At 34.2% G+C, this 16,660-nt stretch overlaps 2 protein-coding genes across 6 annotated transcripts; one reads left to right on the top strand and one right to left on the bottom strand.

Annotated features, from left to right (window-relative positions):
* Window positions 1-1,971: 1,971 nt before the first annotated feature.
* Window positions 1,972-2,884, bottom strand: LOC105162622 (olee1-like protein). Its single transcript, XM_011080700.3, has one exon. It carries the CDS (start codon window positions 2,641-2,643, stop codon window positions 2,146-2,148), a length of 498 nt encoding a protein of 165 aa, XP_011079002.1. The 5' UTR covers window positions 2,644-2,884; the 3' UTR covers window positions 1,972-2,145.
* Window positions 2,885-5,718: 2,834 nt separating this feature from the next.
* Window positions 5,719-15,742, top strand: LOC105162621 (phosphoribosylaminoimidazole carboxylase, putative / AIR carboxylase). 5 transcript variants are annotated; one of them, XM_020693996.2, is made up of 18 exons: window positions 5,721-5,873; window positions 6,110-6,206; window positions 6,388-6,680; window positions 7,561-7,785; window positions 7,864-7,975; window positions 8,999-9,061; window positions 9,180-9,318; window positions 10,009-10,061; window positions 10,937-11,010; window positions 11,182-11,329; window positions 11,452-11,622; window positions 12,159-12,246; window positions 12,335-12,451; window positions 13,026-13,123; window positions 13,221-13,338; window positions 13,421-13,515; window positions 15,100-15,206; window positions 15,301-15,742. In XM_020693996.2, exons 3-18 carry the CDS (start codon window positions 6,472-6,474, stop codon window positions 15,392-15,394), a joined length of 1,911 nt encoding a protein of 636 aa, XP_020549655.1. In that variant the 5' UTR covers window positions 5,721-5,873; window positions 6,110-6,206; window positions 6,388-6,471; the 3' UTR covers window positions 15,395-15,742. The 5 variants fall into 5 exon arrangements, with proteins under 5 accessions (XP_011078999.1, XP_088733273.1, XP_011079000.1 ...); XM_011080695.3 differs by having other exon boundaries at window positions 6,357-6,680; XM_011080697.3 differs by lacking the exon at window positions 6,110-6,206 and having other exon boundaries at window positions 5,719-5,873; window positions 6,357-6,680.
* The last annotated feature ends 918 nt before the right edge of the window (window positions 15,743-16,660 follow it).

Raw genomic sequence — 16,660 nt, 5'->3', positions numbered from 1 at the left:
TTTTTTATTAATGAAATTATTTGTCAAAATGAGTTTTGTTTGTTAAAAAATATTACTACCAATGTCCTCAAATAAAGAAATTAAATTCAAACATCAACACTTTTTTTTGGTGATTTAGTTATTTTCTTTACAAAGATCATGTACCGATATTATCAATGGGAATGATAAAAGAATTAAAAATAATTATATATGAGTAATAGAGTAAATAACAACAAAAGATGTACTTCTTTGTCTTTTTGGCTTTATTCGTTCATTTTTTCGTCCAAAATAAAATAAGACTCCAAATGGACTTCTCTTGTACATCTATTTTTTACCCAACGAAAATAAACCCTTAAACCCATGTTGATGGCCCCCGAGGAATTTAGATTAATTAAGTTCAGATGAATTTGATAGGAAAATTGCATTTTTTGTCCCATATATTAGGGTGTTCTGTAATATAGTCCCATTGGTCACAACTTTCTAATAATGCATCCCGTAAACTAATGAATTGATTCTAAATTTTAGCCATTACATGCATTTTTCGTCCAGTAATTAAAGGATCCATTAGCATTTTTCGTATATTTTTCTTTAATTATGCACGTGAACACTAACACTGAGAAAAAATTCAACTTATAAAAAGTAATGTAAAAAAATAGTACGTATCAAATGAGACTAAATCGAAAAAGATTTTAACATATGGGACCGAAATAAAATTTTCCTGAATTTATGTCCTAAACATGTAGAAATAAGAATTGCTTATAGACTCTATGCTACCCTCGCATTCGCAAGAACAATCAAACATACAACCATAATCATATATATATATATATATATATATATATTATATGATCATTAATTGTTAGGACTTAGGTAATGGAGCGTAAGGAGCAAAACAGCTGCAGACTCAAAGGGTCTTTGTCCCTTTGGTATTTTTTCATGAATTTAGTTATGAATATTCCCTCATTATTCTAAAAATATATTGTAGATAAATATTTAAACAAAACTTGGCTATACATATATTACCTTTTATTAGACTCGCTTTGTTTTGGAAAAAATATATTGATATTTGACATAATTTTCATAAAAAAAGATATAAAAAATTACAATGTGCTCTCCTGAGATTTAACATAATTATTACGAATATCCCCTTATTATTTAAAATTCGTCGTAGATAAACACTTAAACAATAAAAGAATAATCGTAATTATGTCAGATTTCAAGAAAGTTTATTGTAAATTGTCCTATTTTTTTGTCTTAATGAAAACTAAGTCAAATATCAATGTATTTTTTTAAAATCAAAATGAGTTTAATAAAAGGTAAAATATACATACATAAATTTGTAAAGAATTGAACACGTGGTCTTACTATAATGAATAATTAATTTCATACCCAAGTCAATTAAAAATGAGTGTCATCTCACTCTCTTACACTATGTGCATTAGTAGAGTTTTTGAACTTTAAATTCATGAACTGATAGGAATAATTAAAATTTATTTTTCATTTTTCTAGGAAAATCAAGAGAAACATGCATATATGAACAACTTTCAAAATAATTTATTTTAAACATGTTTACCAAGGTATAGAGGTCACTATAAATGCAACATAAAATTAAGAATTTTAAACTTTTTTAGAATATTTTATATAAATATTGAAGTTTGTAAATGCAATATTTAGATAAATATAAAAGTTAGAGAGAAGTTTTAAGAAAAATTAATAAATAAGTTTAGAAAATTTCATAGAATTTAAAAATGCTTTTTGAAAGAGTTTCTGATATGATTAATCTTCGTCGTCCATTTTAAAGAGTCAAATGTATAAATATTGAGTTGGAATTCATTTTTAATAATGAAGTTTGAATATTAATATTTTCATAAAAAAGTTCTCATTAATGTCTTTTTACTTATTTATGAATTATAAGAAAGGAAAAAAAAATCAATATTGAAAAATAAAAAATTATGCATCAAATTTCCCCATCTCTTCCACTTTTCTTAACCCTAGAAGGCCAGGAAGTAATGAAGATGGTCTATCTGTTTGGCAAATGTGAAACAACGTACATTTTCATGTGTAATATATGTCTATTTAATTATTTTATTAGGGTTGTTGATGTTTTTTTTGCAATTGACAATGTAAAGAATTATTAGCTCATACATAATTGCATCAAACTAAGATCTATTCATCTTTCTTGGCCTCTTCGAGTTCTTTGAAGAGCTCAGCGCACTCAGGCAAGGCTTCCTTCCTGGTGAAGGTAAGAGGGTTGGCGTGGCGGAACTCATCATGAAAACCATTGTTGAGGGTGAGGGTGACTTCAGCTGCAGGCTTCTCATCTGGAACCTCAGCGCAATCAGCCATGCTGCTCTTCAGTAATGTCACCGCACACAAGTCCTCCCCATGATCACCTTCTGCCGTCAACGTGTACACTCCTTTCTCGTTGGTCTCACCCTCCAAGGTGTATGTCACGCTCTCGGTCACCTCGTTCTTGCATTCCAACTTCACTTTTGCTCCTGCCATAGGCTCGCTGTATCTATTAGTGAAATTGGCACGACAGACTTCACAATAGACCTTTCCATCAACGATGAATTTAGGGGCGTGGGAGTCGGCAACGTCGACAAGAGAGAGGAAGCAGAATGCTGCAGCCAAGATGATTGCAACTTGTGTGAGTCTTGCCATTGCTGTTGACCTCTCTTGTGTTTTTTTCTCTCTTCTCTTGTTTTCTTTTCTTGACTCTTTATTTGGAATGAGAAGGCACACAAAAGAGGATTTGATTGTGAGCTATTGGTGATTATGGAGAGGTGATGAGGGGTGTATTTATATACTGGTTCATGGTGATTGATTGTACTTCTCTAAGGTTGAAAACTCATCTCAGTCCGGCTTTTGTGCAGCACCAGAACAATTTTGTAAACCGCCTGCTCTTGTAGATGATTTGTGGTTATTGTCTTAAAAAGGGTGTTGGTTAATTTGGCTTCTTTTAGAGAAAATTGCATTCTTTGTCTCATATATTATGACTTTTTTTTAAAATTTAGTCTTATTTCTTATGATTTTTTCTAATTACATCCCATATTTTTTTTTTTTTATCTAATAATTAACGAAATGTAAAGTGATCAAGGATGATGGCCTGCAAACTCGAAGGATTTGCATTGCAGCTAAATACTCAAACTGGAACCAATTGGACCTTGGACCACCTACGACAGTGTTAATATGTTTTGCTCCATTACAGCCCCGTTGCGATGTTTCCACAGCGCTCAATAAACCGTCAGAAACTAGTCACCCTTATGTTTTCCAATTGAATAAATCTACCACACCCATTCACATGCCAACTCCATGTCGCGAGATATTAGGTTCCATGACAGATTCAATAGGGCCCATACTTGCCTAAAAAATGAGCGCCACAGCGACACATGAAGCGTTGATTATTCCTCAAACCCGCATATAGCACAACTCACTGTGATTGCATCCATTCAATCCACAAGTTGTTCCGTCATGGGCAAGCATCCTCACAAGTTCTCACATGAATGTTCATACCTTTGGTGGCAAGCAACTGTTCCAGATGGTTGTCCAATGTTTCACACCATCTGCTAGAGTACGCCAAGGCCAACTCGTGGAGGAAGACTCCTTATATTGCTCCCGTCAATCGACCTCTAGCAAATAACCATTCTTGACAGCAAACAAGCCACTAGATTGATAATTCCATACCCACACATTTGAGTTGTTCCGTTAGTAAGTGGTGTGGATAGAATGGCTTGTGCCTCATCAACCCAAAACATCTAAAGCACTAGATCTCACCTCCAACATCCAAACGACTCAATGGACTCTATTACCTTAGCCTTAGTCCTTAGTATGCATGGTTGTGAAACAGGCCTGAAATTAGGAGCATATGGTAGGCAGGTATCACGCCAAATGCATATTGATTGGCCCGTACCCACCTTCCATCTTTCTCCTTAAAGGAATCGCCCTACTTATTGCAACTACCTGTAGCTCATCTTGTCATTTAGCTTCATACAATAGACAACTACGAACCTCCGACACAAATAAGAATAGGTACGGCGATAGTAGGTCACCCTGTTTAATCCTCACTGTGGCATAAAATATTCAAAATGTGAGTCGTTAAGCATTAACGAGTATGAAATAGGGGTAACCAATGTCATAATGAGTTTAGCAAAATGCTCATGTACACCAATTCAACTAAGCACTTGTCTTATAATATCCTACTCTACCCTATAGTAAGCCTTACTCATATCAAGTTTAAGAGCAAAATATCCATCTTTGCTCATGTTTTACTTTTAACAAAATGGTTCAATTAAAAGGCAATCAAAATATTGTCTGTAATTAAACAGCTTGGGATAAACGTCGATTTGGAAGATGAGCTAGTGTCATCTAAGATGGGCTTTGAACGCTTGGTTAAACACTTAGATGCAATCCTCATAGTGACATTACATAAGCTTATAGGACAGAATTGTTTAGGAGTCTCCAGGTCTTCACATTTGGGGATCAATACAAAATGTGTCAAATCATCTTATACAATAAGGATCCCTCATTCAACATAGACATGACGCAATGAATAATGTTTGATCCCACAACAGGCCAAAATTTCTTAGAAAGAGAGGGGGCATACAATCGGCACTAGGGGATACGAAAAACATATCAAAAGTTGTAGCTTTTACCTCCTCCTTAGTGAATGGCTGGATAAGATAGTCTTTATCTCTGTCATAACGGTGGGATGGACAGTGTTCACAACCATCTCGATCAGATCCTCCCGTGGATGCTCACTGGTACGTATACCCTGAAGAAAAATCTAATAAAATTGACCAAACAAATTCCTTATCGCTACACCACTCCCCCTGACTATTTCGTAGCTTCTGAATCTCATTCTTATGTTGTCGATAAGTGGTTGAAACATGAAAAAGTCATGTATTTTATCCCTTTTGGTTCTCGAGTGTGCTTTACACCTCTGTTGCCATAAAATCTCCTCTTTCATTCTCAGTTCCTCAACGCATTGCTACAATCTTTGGGGTTTGCCTTGATCATCCTCATGCGCACCACCGATCTAAAACTCAGCTATGCGGTCCAATTTCTGTTATCAATAGTCATTATCGATTGATCCATTTGAATGATAACTGGACAATGGTCGGGATGGATTAGTGGGAGGTGAAGAACTCGAACATTTGGGTACTGTAACCTCCATTGCAAATTGGCACATGCTTGATCAAGTCGAGGTCTAACTGTATATAGATGATGGTGCCTACTCCACCACGTATATTTGCCCCCTTCTGCCATGCTAATACTGCATTCTCTTTCTTTGTTCTTTGTTCTTTTTCATATTTCAAAGGCTACTATTTCACCTATTATATTTTGAATAATGCAGTTGTTGATAATATGGAATTATATAAAACTCAAATATATAATGGTTAAAGTTGTAACATATAAGGTTGATGCAATGGTGTAGTGGCTCTTTATCAGAAATATTGTGTCTGTTTTTATCATATCTAACGGTCTGATCTGAATTTTGATATCCCGATTAAGCCACGTTGTTCAATAATATAAGATGATAGTTATATCAATGTTATACTAATATTTATAAATATATAAATTTTGCAGATTGTGAACATATATTAATTTAAACTATATCTATGTAAAAATTTTATGAGTCGAGCTCATAATTTTAAATAATAATAATAATAATAATAATAATAATAATAATAATACCAAAATTCAAAAACCCCTCTTTCTCTTTCTTTTCGTTGTTTCTTCTTCCTTTTCTTTCTTTCTTTCTCTCTCTCTCTTTCTCTTTCTACCTCCATTCTTTCCCCTCTCTTATTTCTTCCCCAAACATCTTAGAACCCTAGACCCCAAATTAACGGCAACAAGAAAAGCTCGTCGGCGGAGACGAGTGCGGCGACGAGGTAATCCTTCTTTCTCTGTTGACACACGGTTGCTTCTGCAATTGACTGGTGCAAAATATCCTAAAAATCTTATCTTACAAACTAAAGTTATAGAAGTTTTACAAACTAAAAATATTTGGAATTGCTTTTGCCAATGATCACCAACGAAAAGTCTGTTTTTGCTGTTCTGTTGTTGCTTGTTGCTGTTCTGTTGTTGGTTGTTGCTGCTGTTTGTCGCTCGCGTTCGAGCTCGGCAGCTCGAGCTCGACTCGTTGCCAGGCCTAGGCAGCGTTTCTGTCTCTGCAATACTTGTACAGAGGCAGCCAGGCTACCGCTGTTATCAGTTGTATAAAGGCAAGCTGCTGTCTCTGTTGTTTCTTATGAGTATGGAGTGGGTTTTTAAGTATGTGCTTTATAATATATAACAGTTTAAGATGTCTTATAAGTTTTGTTTGATGTTTTGCTAGCTAAATGAGTCAATGTCATTATATTAATCATTGATAGGTAATAGGAAGAACGGGTTTTAATTGGCCAGGACACCAACCTGACAAGTTGAAGTTTGTCTGCACTAGTTCTCTGCGAAACAACTGTAATTGCAGATTGAGTTTTGAGGGAGAGAATGCAGTGCCTGAAGGGTTTTTCTCAAAATCCACCGTCGATCATTTCTGCTACAACTTCCTTTCCTTTCAACAATCTTAGCAGAAGCATAGTTTTTGGACATTCTTCCATACCAATGAACCAAAATGTGAAATTCTCAAATGGTACTCTGCTCAAGGTTCCACAAACTCATTGCAGAGCTTCAATGGAAGTTCAAGAGGCCTCTCCCAGGTATTTATGATTCTATCCTTCTTTTAATCTGACTCTCTTTGTCCTTATTGTTCTCTGAAGTATGTAGTTTGACTGCTCACGACATGTGTGTTACATGTGCTTCTAGGTTGCCTAGTTTGTTGAAGCCGGATGGACTTTTACCTAATAGTTTCTTTTTAAAACAAAAAGATATTATAGGATAATGGATATTTTTTGGATGTGGTTGGAATTCAACTTTTTAGTTTGGTTAATTTGTTATTACTTATTTTTAGAGTTATAGATTAAGATTTAAGACACTCTTTTCATATAATGTTTGGTTTATTTTACAAGTGGAAGTTTGCACTAGGATAAATCCATCAAGTGCCTAGAGTATTGGTTTAGTATCACCTTCATTCCTATAGTTCAAATAGCAATGCTACAATCCCTAGAGTTTATCTTTTAGATATCCATTTATTCGGAAAACTAAAACAATAGAACCTTATATATATGTACGTCGATGTATATATGAGTCAAAGTTAAAATATATTCGAGCTCGACTTGTTGCCAGCCCTAAAGGACTATTTATGACATGACTTGGTTATTTTTGAGACTGATACTCATGTAAGGAGGTTTTGTAATTTGCTGAGATGTAATTGGTGGTCTTAATATTTTGGTTTTAGGACTTAGCCAATCTTGCAAACTTTCTCGAAGTTGTTTAAGTTTTATGGTGCATTTGCAATTTGGATTATGATAATCTTGGTTACTTTTTTTGAAGTTGTTTAAGTTTTATGCTGCATTCTTAATTTGGATTATGCTATATTTTATTTATTATGCAGTATATACTACAACTTAATTTGAGAGACTACTGGGGTTTTACTTTTGAAAGTGTCTCTAATTCTTTTTGCTCGATATATGATCGCAGAAGTGCCAATAGTACCAACTTACAGGTCCATGGGCTTTCGGAAACAATTGTGGGTGTTCTTGGTGGAGGGCAACTTGGTCGTATGTTGTGTGAAGCAGCTTCTCAGATGGCAATAAAGGTGATAATTCTAGATCCAATGGAGAATTGTCCAGCAAGTAACTTATGCCATTATCATATGGTGGGAAGTTATCATGATAGTGCTACAGTTGAAGAATTTGCCAAAAGGTGATAAAACTTGTGCACTTGCTCTGTTTTTGGATTAAAAAGGAAAATCAGAGGTTCTAATTTGGATTGAGATTATAGATGTGGAGTATTGACTGTCGAAATTGAGCATGTTGATACCGCAACTCTCGAGAAACTTGAACAACAAGGGGTGGATTGTCAACCTAAAGCTTCGACGATCCGGATCATCCAGGTTTTGATTTCTAGCTATTAATGCAGTTTCTTGAGAGCCATACAGACCCTTGTAGCTGGATATATAACATGCATAATTAGATATCTTCTAGATCTTCTGGTTCAACAGTATTGTGATTACTTCGTGATCAATTTCTTGTTTGCCCAAGTACGTGAGAAGGCTTTATTTCATTCTTCGCAATGAGCATATGAGAAATTAAGATGTTTTTGTTTTTCCTATTCCTTATAGCTATTCAAAGATAACTCTTTGGCATCTTAGGAGTAAATTTTTTTTCTTTCATTTTCTATTGCTATAGTTAATATATATTGATGGAGTTGTATATTCATGAATTCCCAAAAAGGAAGAACTACTTAGCATTTTTGCGCAATTTCTGTTATTAACATATAATCTTTGTGTCTGTCCTCAGCATCATTTTATGCTTATGATGGGTTTATTAGTGCAAGTGATTTTTTCTTGACTCCTAATCTTTTTAAATAACAAACTTTCTAATAAATTCAGCCTGTTAGTGGGACTTGGATCTCTATTACTTCGTCAGGATATTGCTATGCGTGCAGGTGAAGAGCTACAGAAAAGTTTACTGCTTCATGAACATTAAAAATTCCTGATATGTACATATTCTTGTGTAGCTGAAGAAAGTATTGAGTGACTTCAGATATGTGCGTCCTGATACAAGAACCACATTGTATAGTGGGAAAAAAATTATTAGGGATAAAAGATAACTTATTACCTGCAGTTACATGCAAAGAATTGTCTCATACTATTGCTAGGATGTTCCATATTGGTAAATTGAAGTGAATGCATGATGCTGTTGCCTTATTTACTTTAAACATTTATTATGCGGATGCTATTATTTGATTGTGTGAGCTATGAAAAAACAATAAAAGAGCTCTAGTTTGACATCTTAATGAAACGCATGAGATCAAATTTTTCAATATGACATGCTATATGTATGAGTCAATTCATTCTACACGCATATATGGGATTCTAATACTGTATGCTAACTGAGAAAATGTTTGTGAACAGGATAAGTACCTTCAGAAGGTCCATTTTTCTAGGCATGCTATTCCAATGCCTGAGTTTATGCAGGTAATTACATATTGGCCAAGATTTTGAACCTAAACTGATGAATTTGAATATGAACTTAAAAATTAATATGTTCATATCTGACCAAAAAAATCTGTCCCATGGAAAATGTCTGGGGCAGATAGATGACCTAGAAGGTGCTAAAAGAGCTGGAGACCTATTTGGTTATCCTCTTATGGTGAAGAGCAAAAGGCTGGCATATGATGGACGAGGCAATGCTGTCGCTAAAAATGAAGATGAGATTCCTATGGCAGTAAATGGTAAGTTTCAGGGTGAAGAACATGCAGATGTATAAAACTTTGCTGTCTATTTATATTATAGTTCTCTGGTTTAAGATTGCATGGACTAAACTATGTGCTCGGCTTCAAGGTGAGTTAGAATGTCTCAATATAATGGCCTTGATGATGTTGAATTTTGAGCTTGTGCCAAGACGTGAAAGGATCTTTTGAAAATAAATATATAACTCTGATAAATGAAAAATAAACCTCAAAAAATTATTCTGCTTATTTGAGTTAAAAATTGAGTAATTTTAACTGTATTTTCTAAGCAAAATTGGAATTATTTGGATAAAAAAGATGCATGATTAGATTACTAAATTCAATTATAAATTGGTATCTATAAGTTTGCCAATGCAATATTTTTTAATAAAAAATTATAGGTTAACTATGGAGATGATTTAGCTGGAGAGCCAGTTTATTAGAATGTAACACACAGGACAGTAAGGATGTCTATTTTACCCTGCCATCTTTTATAATAAAAATAATAAATTAAGTCTTAAGAGGATTCAACTTGAGAACCAATTTAGTAGAGTATCACATACAACTTATTCTTGTAATATTGATTTTGAAATGCCAAACTATATGAATATGTAAGCATGAATACTTTAACTTATAATATTGCCAATTTCACTGATAACAGTTATTTTAACTGAAAGTTTAACTATTTTGCAGCCCTGGGAGGATACACTGGTTTATATGTTGAGAAATGGGCACCATTTGTGAAGGTTAGTGCCTGTTGGTCAATGTACCTGTCATGATGACTTATGCATAAGTTCACCTTTCACTGTCCATGTGATGCTTTTCAATTTGCAAAAGATAGCACTCTATTATAATCAGGAATGGACTATATTATATACAATATTGTCTAATCCTGTTTGCTTCCTAAGTTCTTATCAACTTAAAGCTAGAATACTTTCTGTTCCATTTTAGGCCACAGGATATCAATTATTTCATGATTGTTGAATTCATGGTGAGAGTGGCAAGCTTAATAAATAAGACAAACTTCAGTGGAAGAGAAAGAAATCGTTGTAAGGTTCCCGATTATGCAAGTGCAGCATAAAGAGAAGTTCTATCCTCATCCTGCTCCCTGTTGAATTGAAATTGAGGGGAGTGAAAATTTTTACGAGTTGAGTGTCCTTCAGTATGGGAATGTTTTGACTCTTGGCCTTCTATTGGGTTGTTTTTGTCTTGTTGGCCCGCTTTCACTTGGTGTAACACTTGCTTGATAATATTAATCATCTCATTTCTTGTTTCCAGTGCATGTAATGAGAAGAAGACAGGACTTTTTTTATTTTCTTGTTTTAACTGTGTAATGCTTGTTGTAGTTACAGATTTTGTAAATAAGAAAACAACAGATGGAGTTACCTGGAAGTAAACTGTAGTTTAGTGTTGATGAATGTTAAAATTGAACTAGCATCCCTAAGATGGAAATTTGACCATAGGCATTTATTTGTAAGATTTAAGTTTATCGAGAAAAACAAGTTTGTTCGGTGCACAAATGCATTGATAACATTTTATATGGATATATTAATTTATTTGTATGCACATTCGAGGTTGTACAAGGTTTAGACTTTACTGGGAAAATGACTTGAATTTTCAGGAGCTTTCTGTAATTGTGGCAAGAGGAAGAGATAATAGTATGCTGTGTTATCCTGTTGTAGAAACTATCCACAGGCAAGATGATACCTTTGTTGGGGATTTTATTTTTCTATATTAGTTGTTCCGCGTTTTAGATTTTCATCTAGTATTTCTCTTACCGTTCTTTTGTTTTTTTGGTAATTCTCTCTCGTACCATTCTTTGTGAAAATTTATCGTAATAATTTTGTTAGTCTTTTTTATCTGCAGGGAGAACATTTGTCACATTGTTAAATCACCTGCGAATGTGTCGTGGAAGGTTCTGAAACTTGCTACAGATGTTGCATATAAGGCTGTGAGTTCATTGGAAGGTGCTGGTGTATTTGCGGTTGAGTTGTTTTTGACAGCTGATGGTCAGGTTGTTCATTGATGTTTCATCTTTATTACATCATGTTGGTACTAACATCTTCATGGGTCTAGATAAATAGCTTTTGCATTTTTACAGTCTCTGTTGTGTGCTTATGCATCCATTCTCCTCAGGTCTTGCTGAATGAAGTGGCCCCTAGACCTCATAATAGTGGACATCACACAATTGAGTCTTGTTTTACTTCACAATTTGAGCAACATCTGAGGGCTGTTGTTGGACTTCCACTTGGTGATCCATCAATAAAAAGTCCAGCTATCATGTATAATATACTTGGTGAAGATGAGGTAATGTGTTTGAATTGTCTTCTATAAACAGTATGATTTAATTAGTTTTTCCACACGCCACTATATATGAAACATCCGGTGGATAAAAGAGTACTTTGATTCTTCTTAAAGTGAAATATTTATTTAAACCTAGAAAAAAGCCAAAAAATTATTCTTCCAATTTATCATCTTTAGTCTTCAGTATAAAGTAACAAATGTTAGTTTGTTCTTTAAGATAATGTGCTTGGCTTATACTATTACCATACTATTGATGGTAGTACTTGTACGCTCTGTGGTTGGCCTTGCCTCATTTTGAAGGATGGTTCAAGATGGATAATAAAACCTCGAAGAATTAGTTAACAGAGTTCATTCAGTACATGTGGACATGGTGAAGAGTAAGACATTGTTGGCCTGTCAGCAAAAGCTGAGGTGCTTACTCTTCTTAGCCGCCTTGTAGGGAGAGCACAAGATTGTCCCAGCTTGTCAAATCAATGTCGTTAAATCCATAATATGCCTTTATTGGTCTTTACATATTGTGCTTCATGATTTTGGAACAGGGAGAACCAGGTTTCCTTCTGGCTAACCAACTTATGGGGAGGGCATTGAGGATACCAGGGGCATCAGTTCATTGGTATGACAAACCAGGTTGGTTAGTGCTGAACTATTTCTTGAATATAGTATATGTATTTACCCGTATGCTTATCTTAGTGAAGTGATCATCTACATTTTGCAGAGATGAGGAAGCAGAGGAAGATGGGTCACATCACCTTAGTTGGTCCTTCCATGGGCATTATTGAAGCTCGTTTGAAATCCATGCTCAGCGAAGAAACAGAGGATGATCAGCCTCCAGGTCATTTATCTTATTTGACTTTATAACGTCTATTCTCTGAGTCACAATATGTGGATTGTTGCAGTCCTACTTTTGAATCTATGACGTGGATGGAGAAGACTGAGTAGATTCCATTGGTTTATTGTCTGTCTTTTTGCAGTTAAAGATCATTTATGGCACCATTTTTATTGAGGGAAACATTTTAATGGTTACCTTTAACTTTAGTCATGTACATCCCATAGCATTTTCCCTTGTGTCTGTCCAAGATGCTTGCCTGTTTGAGATTTATATATTTTCCTTTTCGTCTCTTATTTTGGTATGCAACTGCTTGTGGAAAATATGGACATCTGTGTAAAGTTATGTTGGAAATGGTAGATGCGGCAAACAGGGGCTAACATTTTGGAGGTGATGCCTGTTACTGAGATGCTAAAGTTTCTGTAGCGAATTCTATCGGTTCTCCCCCTCCCGGGGGGGGGGGGGGGGAGTTAGGGATTTATACCACTCTGGAGGTCCTCAATGAAATTGTGGCTGTGGCTTTTTTCTGCAGTTTTTCTTCTGACCACCTTTCCTATAACTGTTAATTCTCCTACTGCAGCTGCACCACGTGTTGGGATCATAATGGGCTCTGATTCTGACCTTCCTGTTATGAAGGATGCTGCCACAATTCTGAGAGAGTTCAATGTGCCTGCAGAGGTTACATAAACTGCACTTAGTGATTTTGTTGACAGCACACAGATGGTTGTTTGTAATATCAACACTTATTGGCCTTAAATTCAATGTTGTTTTACAGGTAAGAATAGTTTCCGCTCACCGCACCCCTGAAATGATGTTTTCTTACGCTTCATCTGCTCGGGAGCGTGGTATCCAGGTTATCATTGCTGGTGCTGGAGGTGCCGCACACTTGCCAGGTCTCTTATATTAATACATGATATGTCTACTTTGTCGGATTTAATGCAGCAAACATTTGGTGACCTTGTACACTTGAATTAGGCATGGTAGCTGCATTGACCCCCCTGCCTGTCATTGGTGTCCCTGTTCGTGCATCTACATTAGATGGACTTGACTCCCTCTTGTCTATTGTACAGGTACTTGTTCCTTTATCTTTTTTCTGGTTACCTACTGCTGCGTTTCTTACTTCAGAGTCTGATAAGATTGTTTGGGAAGGGAAAAGCTGAATGCTATAAAAGAACATAACTATGTAAGAAAGCATAATTTCGTAACTATCAAATCAATGTGTCAAGACATAGGAGAACAGTCAGGATATGGTTTGCCATAGAGATTACCTCGAATTGCTGCTTTTACTTGGTAACTTGGTAAACATAAAAAAACACAAGGCTTTAAGACGACATTGTACTGAAATATAAATGGACGAATTGCCCTTAACGACCAATATTAAGTTGTACTGTTATTGGACTTGGGAAAGAACGGAATGTAAGAAGACAGAACAAGCTGAGGAAATTATTGGTAAACTAGGTGAGCATAGTGGATCCATTGTTAACCTTGATCTGTGTTCAACTGGTTGTTGCAACATTTCTGGCCTTTTGAATTGTCGTTGGGGCTGAACCTGCATTTGCATCTTGTACCTTCTGCTGTCTTGTCTCACTTAAACTAGTTAATTGACATAAGAGGTACTGTACAGTCTCCAGGTTTCAATCAAGCTGTATGGATGCAGTAGCAATTGCGCATACAAATGCATAAATGTACCAAGAAGCCCTTCGAGATAAGCATAATTAAATTTACTCCCTCAAACTTTGAAATTTTACACTTAGATCCACACAGAAAGTGATCTGTTTACATAGCCCTCCTACCATTTTAAAAAGAGAATACTGACATCAATACAAATGGTTACTGACCAAAATACCTGTGGCGATTGTGAAAGTTTAGCAGTGTGATGTGATAACAATTAGTCATTGGAGATGGAAAAAATTAATATTACTTGGTGGTCTTTATATCTTTATATCTATATGGAGTGAGGAGGTTATGACCGTTTTTACTCCTAGCACATAATAATGTCTTATTTAAGCATTTCTTCCAGTATTATAGGATTAAATATGGAAAAGAAAAATGTTTACAAAAGTATCCTGCAGAAAAAGCCAGCTACAATGATTTCTAGGAGTACTACAAATCTCGAAAGGTTGTTTTACTGCTGTTCTACAAGTTATTGATGATAAACTTGATGATACCAAAGATTTCCATGATATGTGAACTTGTAAGATTATTTTGAAGTAATGTACTTGTTTGTTATAGTAGTCAAAGTAGGAACCCATTCATTGATGCCTTAATTCATCTCTACATAAGATACATACATATATATATGATGTTGTTTTACCTTACAAGACACGATTTAAAAATTGAAAATATTACATATGCATTGATCATTTTTCCAAACATTACATCAAACTCCTATTGGTGATAAACTTACCAGCACAACCCAGAGTATTTACGTTTCGCTTATCCGTGTTAACAGCTGTAGAGATTCTCTTAATCAAACATTTCAAGTATTGTTTTAAAACATTGAACAAAGAACAACTTAAAAACTAGAGTCAATATAAAAAATTCAACCGGAGACTTTTTCACGAAATATGCTCTTTTATATTTTTATTCCTAAATGTTATAGCCATTCGGGCATGATTATGAATATTCAACTCCTATTTGTCTATACTTTTTAGATGCCCAGGGGAGTTCCAGTTGCGACCGTAGCAATAAATAATGCTACAAATGCTGGTCTGCTTGCAGTAAGGTTATTAGGAATTAGTGACATCAACTTGCAGGCTAGGTGAGTCTCGCTCTCTATTTAAAGCAGAGTCTTTCTTTTTTCTTTCTTTAAGTTCAAACTAATGACGTGACCTGTTACATCCTTTCTCGTGTAGGATGGCCCAATATCAAGAAGATAGGAGGGATGAAGTTTTGGTAAAGGATGATAAGCTCGGAAAACATGGCTGGGAATACTACTTGAATTCATGAGGATTCTGATGCCCTGTTCCCTAAGCAGCGTTTTTGCCACAAGGACAAATTTCACAAGGCCTTGAGATGAGAAAGGACATACAACCCCAAAGAAAGATAGTGCTCAAACTGATAAGTCGAGGCAAAGCAAGAGCAAAGGTGACAGTGATTTTGATTTTCAATTGTCATCTAGCCTATTTTAATACATCAAGTGATCTAACTAATTCTAATTTATATCCATGGTAGAAAATTTCTCATAAGAAAGATTCACTTTACATGATAAGTGATTTAATTAATTCTCTTTTTTTTTTCTTATAACCTATGTCACGCTTTAAAATATTTATCTTATATGACAATTTATTTAATTAATTTTTATTTGGTATTTTAATATGTCAAGTGATCCAGCTAATTCTAATTTATATCTATGCAAGAAAATTTCTCAACATTAAATCCTTTCAATTTTCATGATTTTTTTTGTCATCTGGTGTTATATCATAGGAGTAGTTTTTATCAAGTACTATTATATTGTGAATATAATAAATAAAAAATGATATGAGTAAATAATTATAATGGGAAAATCAATAAATACGAATAAATGTGATAATGTGAAAAGTAATTAATAAGAGTAAATATGTGTATGTGAAAAATAGTTAATATTATTTTATAAGTTTATCCTTAAAAAAAAATGACATTACAAAGTTGACTTAGTCCAATCAAAAAAAGAAAGAAACCTTTTAGGTGATTCACACTTTTATATAAAAAATATAGATAGATATAGATATAGATAATTTAATTATATTTTTTTTAAAAAAATCAAATGTTTAGATTAATACTTAATAGGGCAAAGATTCTAAATTGTCATCTATAAAAATAATGAAAAAAATATTATCAACAAAATATAATTATTTACAAAATTTATTTCCATACACTTTAATTATTAAAAATAAAAAGCTACAACCGTATTTATCATTTATATATATATATATATTAATAATATAAACTATGAATGAATTTTATATGATTTCTATATCTGTATTATATTTTATTCATTAAATACATAAATAAACATTATATACGTAACAACATAACAAATAAAGAATTCCAAGCTACATTGGATCATAAATCCCATTTTCTGTTGTTTTCTCACAGTATCAATTGCAATTTACATTTGTGAATGGCCCAATTCACAAATTATATTTTTTTTGATAAATTAATTATATTTAATTAATTTTTAAAATTGTATTAATTTTAATAATACAATGAAACATGAAACGCCCAATTCACAAA

Source organism: Sesamum indicum, linkage group LG13, assembly GCF_026168435.1.
Source record: "Sesamum indicum cultivar Baizhima isolate 11 linkage group LG13, ASM2616843v1, whole genome shotgun sequence".
Taxonomy (NCBI): domain Eukaryota; kingdom Viridiplantae; phylum Streptophyta; class Magnoliopsida; order Lamiales; family Pedaliaceae; genus Sesamum; species Sesamum indicum.
The sequence above is the reverse complement of the archived record's forward strand: the minus strand, read 5'-3'. Positions and strand labels throughout refer to the sequence as shown.

Bases quoted from the DNA above. Each gene is read 5' to 3' on its own strand.
- LOC105162622 (XM_011080700.3), bottom strand. From the start codon at position 2,643: ATGGCAAGACTCACACAAGTTGCAATCATCTTGGCTGCAGCATTCTGC.
- LOC105162621 (XM_011080697.3), top strand. From the start codon at position 6,472: ATGCAGTGCCTGAAGGGTTTTTCTCAAAATCCACCGTCGATCATTTCT. The intron at 7,786-7,863 runs GTGATAAAACTT...TTGAGATTATAG, and splicing joins GTTGAAGAATTTGCCAAAAG to ATGTGGAGTATTGACTGTCG. The intron at 9,062-9,179 runs GTAATTACATAT...TGTCTGGGGCAG, and splicing joins CAATGCCTGAGTTTATGCAG to ATAGATGACCTAGAAGGTGC.